Source organism: Zeugodacus cucurbitae, chromosome X (genome assembly GCF_028554725.1).
Source record: "Zeugodacus cucurbitae isolate PBARC_wt_2022May chromosome X, idZeuCucr1.2, whole genome shotgun sequence".
Lineage (NCBI taxonomy): Eukaryota > Metazoa > Arthropoda > Insecta > Diptera > Tephritidae > Zeugodacus > Zeugodacus cucurbitae.
The window spans coordinates 29,978,582-29,992,754 of record NC_071672.1 but is presented as its reverse complement, the minus strand read 5'-3'; the positions used below and the strand labels follow the sequence as shown (position 1 = coordinate 29,992,754).

Here is a 14,173-nt window from a genome sequence, read left to right as displayed (position 1 = left end):
ATGTAAACGCCAAACGAAACGATGGCCAGTTGCGCTCTTTTCCAATATTGTCGATGTTTCGGGATATAACGCATATGTTATATGGACCGAACATAATCCCGAATGGAACAGAACTAAAAACTTTAAGCGGCGATTATTTTTAGTAGACTTGGCCACATCTTTGGTAACCCCGCACATTGCACGCCGAAAGCGAATGCCCTATGAGTTGTGGAAAACATCCAGGAAGCAGTCGCAGCAGACACTCCCAGTTTATCCACGGTCGTGCAGCCTCAAGATTCTCCTTTATGCTTATGGGTAAGAGACAAAGGTGTTTTTATTGTCCACATACTAAAAACTCCAACAAGCATTCAGTTCGTTGCGATAAATGCTTGAAATTTATATGCAAACAACATAGTGTAAAGGCAGTTATGTGTATAAATTGTCAGAATTTATGTATTTTTTACTGACTCCTATTGAAAACAATTTTGAATTTGTTAATTTTATGTTTGAATAATAAAAAAATGAGTTTGCCATTATAATTTTACCATACTGACGTGTTTTTGCTATTGGGTCATATTGACCCACAAATTGTTTATGAGGGGCACAATCTCAATTTGTGCAGAAGGGTTAAATAAATAATTTTAATAATAACAAAATATGAGTTATAAAACACAGAAATGAATTACATTTTTTTTATTATATTTTTGTGTTTTTTATTCTGTGTTTCGTTTTACTAATTTGCTTTTACCTACTCATATTGAAATCGAAATTGAAAAAGTATGTAGCTTTTTATAATTGTGTTAAACCGCTATCACCAATCTTTGTTTTACTTATACTGGTTATTTTGTGAAATCAAATTTATGAATACTTATAATTTTTGAAGGATGACATTTGGTGTGGATCCAGATACACACATAGATTCATTAGAACAAGCCGAACTCGCAACTGTTGAGGGAACATCCAAATGGTCATGCAAGTTAACAATTACAGGTACACACCAAAGCAAACAAAAAATCAAAATATATGTATGGACATATATATATCTATCTATTTAAATAAAGTAGCACAACAAAGACGCTTAAGTGGGAGAAAAAAATCTAATCTTAAAATTAAATTACCTAATTGAACCTGTAAAGTCCCTATCACTAATAACTAACTTACCCCCTGCCACCAACCCCATCATTCAAACACATTTGTACCAATCATCCAAGCCTATTATTATAATAGTTGATCACAAAGTTGATATGTACAAAAACAAATATGTATAATTCTATAAAACATGTCTTTTAACAACCTACTAGTTGAATTGTTGTTTGTTTTACTACTGATTTTTCGAGACATTTTGCTATCTATATTCATTTAATATGTTTGTATATATGATGTTGGTGTAAAAGTGGATTTAGCATTATACTATATGTACGTTGAATGCGCTCAAACTAAAAACAGTTCTTTAACTAGTGCAAAATATACTTGCAACAATACTAATTTTCACACAACTGAACTATCGCGGTTTCTCAGCGACTCAGCTCACTACTTCTACTTAGTACAATTTCCAGTTTATTTTCACTGCACAAAGCAACTTGCGCAAATGGCTACAAAATTATACTCCACACATCTTGCCGTAGCTAACTCGTCCCTTTCTACTTTTGGATCTTTTGGTTCTACGCCTTTCTATTATTTTTTAGTACAATTTCATGCACTTTCTCTGCCTAACTGTCGCTCTTACTCTAAATGACTGCTATTTCTCTAATATTTCTAATATTTCCCGAACTATAAATAAACGCAAAGGGGCATCCTTATATTATACACTTTCACTTGTATTATAGAACATACGCTGCGATTCACTAAAGGGTACACACTGTGATTTCTGTGTGTTTCTTAGTTTTAGCTGTACTTAACCGCAACAAACCCAAAACAAGTTGGTATATTTCTACAAGGAAATATGTATGTATATATAATTTAATTTTAAACATTGAAATATATGGATTTATCTATTCATCCACGTATTTTAAAATCGAAAAGTTTTCAAGTATACTGGTACACTGCTGGTCATAGGTTAGACGTACCCATTTTTCCTTCCAGTAACCTGTTCGGTATACTATCAGATATGTTTTAGTTGACTAAAATCGTTATATTATGTATGTTCAAACCTTGTTCTATAAAAACAACTCATATTTGATTGGCATGTGAAAGCATAACTATGCATACGAAGACTTGAGAAGCTTGGTCACAGGCTTTCAGTCGGTCATTGAATTAGACGCACTTCATGTTTTTTTGTCTTGTGCAAAACAGAGCAATCATTGTCATGCATAAAAACTGAAAATTAAAAAATCAATTGTTTTTTTTAGCAATATTTGAAGGAAAAATAAGAAAATGATCCTATTGAAACGCGTAAAAGTATACTTCTTGAAAGTGATTTTATTTCAATTGAACAGAAAAGCGTTTCAAAACAATATTTCAATCAGTTTTTTCATAATTTTTCAACAAGATAATGAATGCTCCGATTCATAACGCTCGATTAGTTAAGTCGAGTCAAAACGTTAATTTTATGACTTGGCCATCATATACTCCGAACGTAATAGAGAACATTTGTGACAGGAAAGTTTGTGACATGGAGAGTTTAGGAAGTAGGAAAGCAATACGACGGCAAATTAACATCAATTGTAGCAATTATAGCGTTTTTAGACAGGAGCTAATTGTTCAATTTACCGGCCTCTGCTCGATTTAAACTCTTATTAAGATCGATTTACCATACAAAATACAATCTCCATTTATTTTAAATTGAATTTAAATCGACTTGAAAATCAAATGCAACTCTGCGACAAAGACGTACGATTTACGTTCTTTGTCTGCGATTGGCTAAATTTTTCGATAAAAAAAGTTACGGTAGATGTTTAATCAGCTGATGAAACTTACCAACTATAAACGGCAAAAAAGGGTTTCTCAAAAAATATTTAAATTGATAAATTTATTTGGCTGTCTAAAGATGCTATTATACTTGCTTGGACAAATCTTACGCTAAATTACAGAGATTGCCTCCATCATACATGGACGGAACGTATACATTTATGAAGCTATTGCAAACAAAGGAAGCATCACACTTTACTGAAAATATTTTTCATTTTATCCCAAAAAGTGTAATATTTACAATCGCTAAAAATAATAGTTAAAAATAAGCCTTTTTTTCTGTCAAAGCACTATTTACTTTAAGCGTGTGCGTATATTAGCGACCAAGAAAAACACGCCCTATTTTAAACTGATCTAAGAAAATGTTTGAAAACACATTTCTGTTAATTTTTTTTAAATCTTTTGAATAATATGCCTTCATTGAATTGATTTTGCATATGTACATTTTTTAATTGATTCCAAAATCAAAGATCTATTCTGAATACTATTGTAAGAACGGGTGCGTCTAACCTATTGATGAGGAGTGTATATGAACAAATTAGATAGATTGTGAATAAATAAACTTAGACATATGTCAAATAATATAAATAAATAAAATAAAATAAATAAGAATAAAAATCAGGATATCTTGCAATAGAAGGTGAGTAAGCGCTCACATCGGTCTAGACAGAGCATAAAACTGTATCGCTGCGTAGTTATCAAAACAACAATTTGTAAAAATGGATATTCAGTGTATTATTGACTTTTCAACACAATTATTTACCATACGAAAAACTTGTAACAGCAAACAGTTAACCACAAATTTCAATGATTTTTTCAGATGATTCGTTAACAATTTATGGAAAAGAAATTATTGCCTTTGGAAAACGCCAAATCTATAATAAACCACTCTATTAATCTGCCAAAAATTTAGAAACCAAGTTTTACGTTGCATTTTCGGAACAAGTTCCACACTAACGCCAGAACACTCTATGACTTTTTATACTCTCGCAACAAAAGTTGCTAAGAGAGTATTATAGTTTTGTTCACATAACGGTTGTTTGTAAGTCATAAACCAAACGAGTTAGATATAGGGTTATATATATCAAAATGATCAGGATGACGAGACGAGTTGAAATCCGGATGTCTGTCTGTCCGTGCAACGGATAACTTGAGAAAAAATTGAGATATCTTAACGAAACTTGGAACACGTATTCCTTGGCTCCCTGAGGAGGTTGCTTTCGAAAATGGGCAAAATCGGACCATTGCCACGCCCACAAAATGGCGAAAACCAAAAACTTATAAAGTGTCATAACTAAGCCATAAATAAAGTTATAAAAGTAAAATTTGGAATAAAGGATCGCTCTAGGAAGGGGCATATTTGGATGTAATTTTTTTTGGGGAAATGGGCGTGGCCCACTCAATAAAGCTATATAAACCAAACTTTCTGCAGTCGGTTTTCTTACGTACCCCCACCACATACCATGAAAATAGTTGAAATCGGATAATAATCACGCCCACCTCCTATACGAAAGTTAGGTTGCGTTAACTCACTAACGTAAAACGTCAGAAACACTAAATTTTGCAGAAGAAATAGCAGAAGGAATAGCAGAAGGTTCAGGAACTACCTCAGCCCTAATATGTTTGCGTATTATCTTAATACAATTTCTTCAATAAATTGCGAGAGTATAAAATGTTCGGTTGCACCCGAACTTAGCCTTTCCTTACTTGTTTTTACTACTTTTTATTTTTATCAGCTCTTGTAAGCGGACGCAGACCTCTCGGTACGCCCAAGAAACTTGAGTTACTGAACGAAAGTGTAAAGAAAACCAAAAAAAAACCTCTGATAAGCGGACGTGAAGATCTAATTTGCGGATAATGAAGAAAAATAATTGAAATAAAGGTAGAGTAACTAATTCCGAAAGCTTGGATGCCTCTCTACTAAAGCTTGGCCTTAGAAGCCAATATTCCAACAACCAGCTCTCCAGATTTTGAACTTAATAACATTAATGCGACCTTCCTACCTGCTAATAGAACACCCGTTTGTCAGCCCCTGTATCAGAGCATTATACAGAATTATATATTTCACTACAGATGTAAAATTAGCACACATATTTTAACAAGAGTGAAGACATTTTAATTATTTTTTTTTAATATTTGACAGCCTCCAAATACATTTTATTAAGGCTTCATAGGACAACTTAATGATGGAAACAATTAATTTTTGGTGACGTTATTCCCATATCAACGTTAACGGCTTTAAAAAAGCTTTTAAATTAAAGCCAACAAGGCCACTATTCGGACGACTTTTTGCTGATCGAGCTGTTAGTGTCCGGTTGTGGAAGGTTTCACTGTACATATATTATACAGGCGCTAATTTCTCAGCCAATAAAATATGAAATGAACTTTGTCGAATTGTACTGCCCAGCTTACCTTGTAAAAGTTTTTAATGTACGGGCTGTACTGTACCGCAATGGAAATTGTCATATAGTGTAAAAGTAATTTCTACGTTTTCTATACAATGACTGGAATTAATATGTTTACGCTATGCCGAAGGTGGAACCATAGGACTCTATATACTGTATATACAGACATATATACTAGCAAGGTGTAAATTTTTCGGTTCACAACATTTTTGCATGAATATTTCTTATCATCTTCATTCTTGATTTCAAAGTATAGGTGATTTACTACCCATTTAAATTCATAAGAATCACATTGGAGATTTTTAAATTCAGACATAAAAACTGTATTATTGCAACGTATTTCTAGCGAGAATTGAAGGCGTGCTTTTCTGCATAATCCAATGCTGGAGTGGTTTCCAATTATGTAATTAAAAACAAAAACACAGTTCTTTCATTTCCCAGCAAAATGGGTTCGCTGATAACTTGCATTGAGATGACAAGTGATATTCTGTATCAGATGTAGTATCTGAGAACTTTGAAACAATGCCCGAACATTAATTTGCGACTAAGTTTATTATAAAAAAAAGAAATTTGTCAATTACATTATGATTTAGACAAAGAAAAATTGAAATTTTCTAACAACGTTTTCTAAGTAAGTAAAGCTTTCAGTTCAAGAGTCTGCTTGTATACAACGATATAATTTTCATATAAGCTGATGTTTCAAGTGATTTAATTTGTATGCGGCCGATACTACTGCCTGAACCAGACAAACTGGAAACTTTTCAGAAGACTGCTGTTATCATATTCAATTAATATTAAGAAAACATAGAATCATCAGTTCAACAATATATACAATAACGAACTTTTGTGTGCTTAATTGTGTGCTACTAATGTCCTTATTTGTCACTTATTATAGTCTCTCATTTTATATAGCTGTTTGTGCTTTACTCTATAGATTGAATTTTTGTTTCATATGTTTGGTTGACACAACACACAAATTTTCTTTTATGAAAACCTCGCAATGATCTATAATATATATATATATATATAATATTTACAGGCCTTAAAAAAGCATTCTACATATTTAAATATGTTCTAAATGTTGAGTGAATGTGGTAATGGAATTGATATTTAAGCTTATTTATATATTGAAAACATATAGTAAGACAAAATGTTCTTTATAAAGTTAACGTTAACTATGTTTCTTATCACTGATTCCTTAGCAACACTAACATACCACTCACATACCGATCATATGCAAAATGCATCTCATACTTACTTGCAATACCAGTATATACCGTACATATGTATGTATAGAGACACATTTTGCGATGTATAATATTTAAATAATTTAATTTTTATTTCATTATTTATTTGCCGTCTGTCCGTCCACAAATTTATACTAAAAAAATAATAACAATTTTATTCTTTAATTCTTGCTTCAAAGACTTAAGTTCGCTAGGGACCATTACCTCATTTTGTCAGCGACTCCGCGTAGCGAATTTCAAGCGATTCAGATGAATTTTTCCAAAAAAACGTTCGCCATATTGGATTCGCCAATTTAAATTTTTAAAACCGGATACCGGTTTCGTAATCAGCGACTCCGAAAACCCCGAGTGACGAGTTTCAAGCGAATCCGTTGCATTTTTTTTCAAAAAACGACCGCCATATTGAATTATTGATAAGTTACGTCAAATTCGTAATCAGCGACGCCGAAAATCCCCGAGTAGCGAGTTTCAAGTGAATCCGATGAATTTTTCCAAAAAGCGGTTGGGTTTTTTGTGTGTTTAGTCAAACCCCTGTTCGCATTCAGCGACCCTAAAAAGATACGACAAAAGTATCTATATTCGTTTATTTTTCATATTTATTTCTATTTTTCTTAATATTTTTATATATCGTACAATGTTCAGTGTATCCTGGTATGCAGTATGAAACTTCTTAAGGTTTTCTAAATATGTATTGTTGTAACAATATAGAATTGGCCATTTTATAATATTATTATTTATTATTTTGCGAATTGATTTAGCTATCAATCAACTTTCTAGCAATCTTTTAAGTTAAATCAAAATTTTCTTGTGTTTGAAAAATTCGTATTATAATACTTTAGCAAATTTCCGAAATTTTGAAAAAACTATTTTTACAGCAATGGAGAAAACTTTATTCAATTAAAAAATAATAATAAAAAACATATTAGAGAGAATGCTCCCGTTTTTTCTCTTCTTCTTTCTTCCTTGAAATACTGAATTTTGTAAAAATAAATAAAACGTAGAAAATGCACTTACAAATTATATGTGGCTCACTTCGTTTCATATCAAATCGAATATTTCTACCACAAGTATTTTTTTTATATAGAAATAAATAAATTTAAACAAATATATATACTTACATTATTATAGATTAGTGCTAAGATTTAAGTATTGATAACCGTTTTTTTGTTTTTTGAACTTTTAATTTTATCAGGAGAATTTACGTATATAAATGCCTGTATTAGCCTGGCATCTCTTAAGTGAATTATTGAAATATCAGATATGTTTTCTTAAGCATATCGCCATATTACATGGTTATCATTAATATTAACAAAGAAACCTTGCAAGGTTAGGTTAACTTATAAAGCTGTTCCGCAGAGGGAAACACACGTAGACTATGAAAGACTGTGGTTTGTGAAGCCAGGAACCCCTGCATTGAATAGGTATTAGGATTCGACATAGCGCTCTGAACTTACTACAAATCTTCAGAGGTTTTCCACTTCTGTACTATACTACTTCAGGCGGTTGTTCCAAAAAGAAAAAAAGAAAGAAATATTTTTCTTGTTCTCGCAAAGTCGGGACATCGGGTAAGATTTTTAACCTTACAGCATGAATTCCGTTTGTACACTGGCAAGTTAACACCGGTACAACTAAGGAGAGGTGAGTTTTACTGTGGGCGAAGAGTTCGGCAGACCCACTGCGTTTCACCTTCGGTTTGAAGGATCTGTATCTAACCATACTTCACAGCATCTACCTCTTATACATCGCTTCATAATTAACTCTTGACCTGATGGAAGCCCTCAAACGATTCACACTTTGATCAATAGCAGCACGCACAGCTTCTATTAAAATTGACGATGTCGCTCAAACTAAAGTTATGCAAATTTCTGTGTGGTACTCGACATCCATTATTTTCAACTCTGACTACAAACTGTAGTCCAATTAACTCAAATCTGGACTTCCATACCATAAACTGCAGTTAAATTTTTATAGCACTACTTCAAATTAATAGCTACGTCTTCTAAAACAAACTGGAGACTCCTAAAACCATTACCCCAGTTGAAAAGTGACCACATTGAACCTTGTAATAATATTTTTTTGCGTTATTGAACATTTTTGTTGCGTAGATTTTGTTGTTTGCCTTATTAAAAACTTATTCAACAATGAAAAATGTTTCAACTAATTCCTATTTTGCTTAAAGTGCGTGATCAAAAGATGACCAGTTGACCCCGTCGGTCATGTGAGGCTCATCTTGAATAAATCCTTGATCTGGTCGTTATTTCTCTGTTTTCAAAAAGAATTTCTGCGTACAATTTTTATGGCTGAATTGGCTCGAACCTCAGCTTTCCCTGTCATCAACTCTAGACGTATGGCGTGCAATAAGCTCTCACTCTCTCGGAAAATTGAGATTTTAGAGCAGATGATGATGATCTTGTGCATAATTTAATACTTTAACTATAAGTTAGTTTATCCTAAATATAAGTTAACGGTTAAACTTAGGTATAATTATACAAAAACCAGCTACTTTCGTATACGTTTATTTGGTATATAATCTTTAAGCGTTATCCAAAATTGTACCTACCAAGTAGTGTGGGGTCTAAATTTCTATTAATGCTTTGCTTTCCTTTCCCACAAATTTCATGACTATTAATTAGTACATTATACATTCATTATTATTAATACCATTATTATTAATACGTGCCAACACAACTAAACTGTGCGAAAATAGCGCGGGCAACAGTTTAGCGTTTACTACATACAGTTGCGTGTAATAAAATAGAAACAAAGAAAAAAAAATAATTTTGATTGCAATTTTTGTGCTGACAATTAATGCTATTTTATTGTGCGTAACATACATCTGCATTTATACAATTTTGTTTAATTTTTATATGCTACATAATATAAAACAGTGACAATCGCAAATTGTGCAGCAGATTTATAATATATATATGAAATATATATAAGATATGTTATACGTTCGTTAAAAATGCCGTAAAAAATATAATAAAAAAATAATTAAAAATTAACAATTAAAAATAATAATAAAAATACTAAAAAAAAGTAATTAAAAATAATAAAAAATAAAAAAATAATAAGTAAGTAAAATAACCATAAAAAATAATAAAATAAAAAATAGTACAAAATAATAGTGAAAAAGCATAATAAATTAAAAAAAATAAAAATAAAAAATTAAAAAAAAAAAATAAAAATAAGAAAGTAAGAAAAAACAATAAAAAAATTAAAAAATCATAAGAAAATAATAAATAAGTAGTAAAAACTAATTCGCGCCTTGCACCAAATTCCTAACTGTTATTATGTCTCTTCTCTTTCTAATTTCCTTTCTCACGTAACAATTATCTATTATTTTCAAATTATTTAACTAGCATAACCAAACACAAATTTATTATTATCATACATCAAACAACATAAGTATTTATATGTTCCTCAAATTGTTATTTGCAATAATAACAGCAATATATTTTGTTTTATTATATATGTATACACATTGTACAAAGAAAAAATAACACTGTATAAAAATATATTGTAAATAGTCAGTGGAAAAATATGTTTGGTATCGCAATGAGGCTGCACTAAATCATAATAATTTAATTAAGTTAATTTAAAATTAATTAACAAATTTTCATAAAAAAAATAATTTAATTTAAAATTGTCATTAAAAAAATATTAATTTTAAATTACAATTTTTCAAAAAACTAAATTAAATAAAATTTTAATTTCTTTTCAAAAATTGCTACTTAATTTTCAAAACTCTGTGTATATTTAAAAAGTACTCATTAGCAACGTATGTATTTTCCCACTAATCATACATATTTATCATAAATATATATATGACTACTTACTAAATAACGTTATATCACATGCATATAGACATACCGGTATTTTATACTACATACGAAAAACGATCTCACCAACTTGCATATACATATACACACACTGAATACATTGAACACATTCATCTGTATATCCCCAACCCTTTCTCACAACGCACCCTTACTCTTTATATATTTAACCAATTGCGCTTAAATAAAACACTTACTACATATACTACTACTTATTAGTGAATACTATTCTTATTTTATAAACCCGCAGACATATACCTCTATTTATATTTATACGCATATATAATTTTAATTTTCGATTATTGATAATGAAACGAAAATGTGTATCCACAAGTAAACAATTTGTGATAATAGCAGTTTAAAATAAAAAAATTATGTATATGTAATTCTACAGTGATATGTGCTCAAGGCCTGATAGCGAAGGATAAAAGCGGTACCAGTGATCCCTATGTGACGGTGCAAGTTAGCAAGGTGAAAAAGCGTACACGTACAATGCCACAGGAGTTAAATCCTGTGTGGAATGAGAAGTTTCACTTGTGAGTACATAATGTCTGTCTGTTTACCTTACCTACCTGTATGTCAGTAATAAATATCCTTGATTGTTAACATGTATGCCTGCGATTTTTTTTGTTTTTTTTTCGTTTTTATTTCATTTGTTTGTATGTCATTTAATATGTGCTTTCTAACAAATTGTACATGACTCTATATTTACTCTAAGTATAAATACGAAACAGTGAACTGCATGTATGTAAACAGTATACACACGTTTTTCTCACAAATGTACTCTAACGCACCAAACGCACTTATAATTATAACGTGCAACAACAAAGAAAATATCGGAATATATTGCCAAGTGCATATTACCAATAATGCCAGTGGCGTTCGTACAGTAGAAGTAGAGCTGTACATAACAGAACAGTAACTGAAATATATTGATAAAAAAAATTGTATAAATATCAAAAACAAAATTTGAATATTTAAAATTATATATGTATATTAAAAAAGTATATACATATATAGACTAGCGCACCCAAACAGGTGTTGTCCTGCATATTATATCAAGCTATTAGGTTATTAAACCAAGTATGAAATGAAACATACATGATAAAATAATTGCAACTAATATATGTATATAGAGAAACCTCTACTAACGGACTCTAAGACGAACACCGCACTTGAGCCGACAAAAATCGAATGCGATGAGTGTCCGTCCAAAAGAGGTTTCACTTTAGATTTGGGCACCGACAGTAGCGACAGACAATTATAAAACATTTTCTAAACTAAATTTTCCATAACAATTGTAGGCGGTTTCAACCCAATAATAATGGCACCAACTATTTTTGGTCAATATAAAACCTCAAAAAAATTTATAAATTAATAATAACTATTTTAATTTTAAATTGGTAGCTACAAACCATGCTCGCATTCAGCTGAAACACAAAAAATTTCACACAAAAGTGTTCCAGCCGTTGAGAAGGAGTTCGGTGACATACAACTATACAGCAGAATTTTATATATAAAGCGATATAATAATAAATATATGTATATAGAGTTGATGCACAGTGTATAATAGCTTTGTACATCTAACGGTATCAACGGTTTGGAGCAGCTCCAAATAATTAAAATGGTTATAAAGTAATATTTATCAAGCTGACGAGCCGATTTTGAGAGCAGCGAGCACATTAGTTATGCGAATGCAACTAGCTTCAGTACTTTGAGGTAAAAATAACGGTATTTTTGTTTTTTTTTTGGACAAAAAATGCATTAGTTCACATTAATGTTGTCGCCTTTAAAATGGTATTATGCGTTTTTTCCAAGCGCAGAAACATTTTTCAAACTTGATTTTTGGTATAGCCTTTGGCTCTTTCAGCCCTTTCATCTAAGCTCGTAGAACGACATCCCTTTAAGGTGCTCTTAATTTTTGGAAAAAGCAAAAAGGCACACATAGTCGTATCTGGGGAATATAAGCAGACTGGGACTTCGTTACAGTATTGAAGAATTCATGAACAAGCAATGAAGTTTGAGCTTTCAACAAACGAAAATCGCCAAGCTCATAAAAACACGTCTAACCTCAGCGGCTGAGTGGTTGTCTGTCGACACAACTGGGCCTTTGGAAGGCCCACTGTGAGACTATCGGTACTGGAATTCCCTCACTTTTAAGTACCCTGTAGTTCGGATAAAATTAAGTAATTCGCATAGTTTGATATGTGCAAATTCCGGCTCATCATAGCCGCGTCCGCTAGTTGCGATTCTTTTCTTATACAGCGCTTTATCTGCATAGAAGTAACACACCTTCCAGTTTCTGGTTTCTGGTTCTTCTACTACTTGGCAGCTTCTGCAGTAATCTTTGTAAGGAATCCCCAGTCCGCTGGCGTGTCTCCCAAACATACAGTGATCTGTTAACACCCCTACTAGGGTCCTATGCCATTTATTTAAAATATCAATAGTCATCATATGCGGCTCTTATTCCACACAGGCCACATTTATCTGCTTGTTGCGCAAGTCATTGATTGTTTCCAACGAGATTCAGCTATGCCTACAGCATGTTTGTCGTTTAAATATCTACAAGTGGCCAGTTGTATGTAAATCCCCTCTCTATTAACATCTAACTGTAAGGTGGTACCCAGGCTGGCTAGTTCAATTGCTTCGCAGATTATTTGAGCGTGATTCACTTTCGCTTTGCTTATCTACTACATCCGATTCGTTAGCCGTTTTGAACCAACCAATATCAAGTTACTTAAAGATTTTCAAGACTTACTTAAGTTATCGTTTGATAAATATTGTACGGAAAGTAATCCGAAAGTACTGAATACATTTTGAAATAATTCAAAAGAAAAATGAATTTATTGGTGTAAAAGAAGACAATCAAACCTGTGAATTTACAATAAATAAATGCATGAACCAAAGTACAGTTTTAATGTTCCAAAACTCTATTCTTATTAGATTCTTAAGTAGTTTACTCATCCTCCTTTAGATATTTTTTTAAAATTGTTTACATGTCCAATGCCACTCAAAATAAAACAATATGTTGCACAGTCCGTGAACAAAATACAAACATATTTTGATTGATCGAGATCTTTTGTCTGCTAAATAATTTTAATTATTGCGAGTGTATTTTCCATAATAAATTTTAGTATGAAGCTACGAAACATTAGACGATACCACGATCCATAAGAATTTAGTTGCACTGTCTGATAGCACAACCATAACAAAATATGTGAACCTTAATATCACTTATAAAGAAGATAGCGGCGTTGGGAGCCGCCTGGCGTCACTGACATCAGAGGTAGTGCTACAAGCGAGTGGAGTGCTACACTGATCTCCGCACTGGATTTGTTCGAACTTCTTTTGGGAGAAAACAGTATGCTAAACGCATATTCTGCTTGTTCTCAAAGTTGTGGAACGCGCTACTTTATGATGCCCACCAAAAAGAATATGGCACCGAGACTAGCGGATCTGATTACAGAAGCTTAAAGCGAAAAGCAACGAGGGACCGTCTTCATCGTCTGCGTTCATGACGACGACATCCGTGTCGCTCAAGGCTCCTACCATAACTAGAATTGTAGATGCTAGTTGTTTAATGAGTTTTATCAGGCGTGAGCTACATAGACAACTTGGGTAAAGGCATAAATGTAGCTTTATTTGGCCAATTCGTTGCCAAATTGTAGAAAAGGCTGTCACTTCCAGCATCGTTTTGTTTCCAACTCATGGAAAACTCACTATCAGTTAGGCAACGCCTCAGAAATGTTGTTGATATTACGAAGTTTTTAGTTACATAGTTTATTCAAAATATTTA

General features: G+C 32.0%; 1 protein-coding gene across 6 annotated transcripts in view; it reads left to right on the top strand.

Moving 5' to 3' along the window:
• LOC105219932 (protein unc-13 homolog C) overlaps positions 1-14,173 on the top strand; it is a 97,674-nt gene that overhangs the window by 59,153 nt on the left and 24,348 nt on the right. For 3 of the 6 annotated variants that reach the window (XM_054235307.1, XM_054235306.1, XM_054235304.1), the window contains one exon: positions 10,772-10,913. The exons of 2 other annotated variants lie outside the window; for them this stretch is intronic. In XM_054235307.1, coding sequence (XP_054091282.1) covers positions 10,772-10,913 — 142 coding nt within the window. Of the gene's footprint in view, positions 1-862; positions 970-10,771; positions 10,914-14,173 lie in introns of all 6 variants that reach the window. One more of the 6 variants, XM_054235308.1, reaches the window with a different exon arrangement.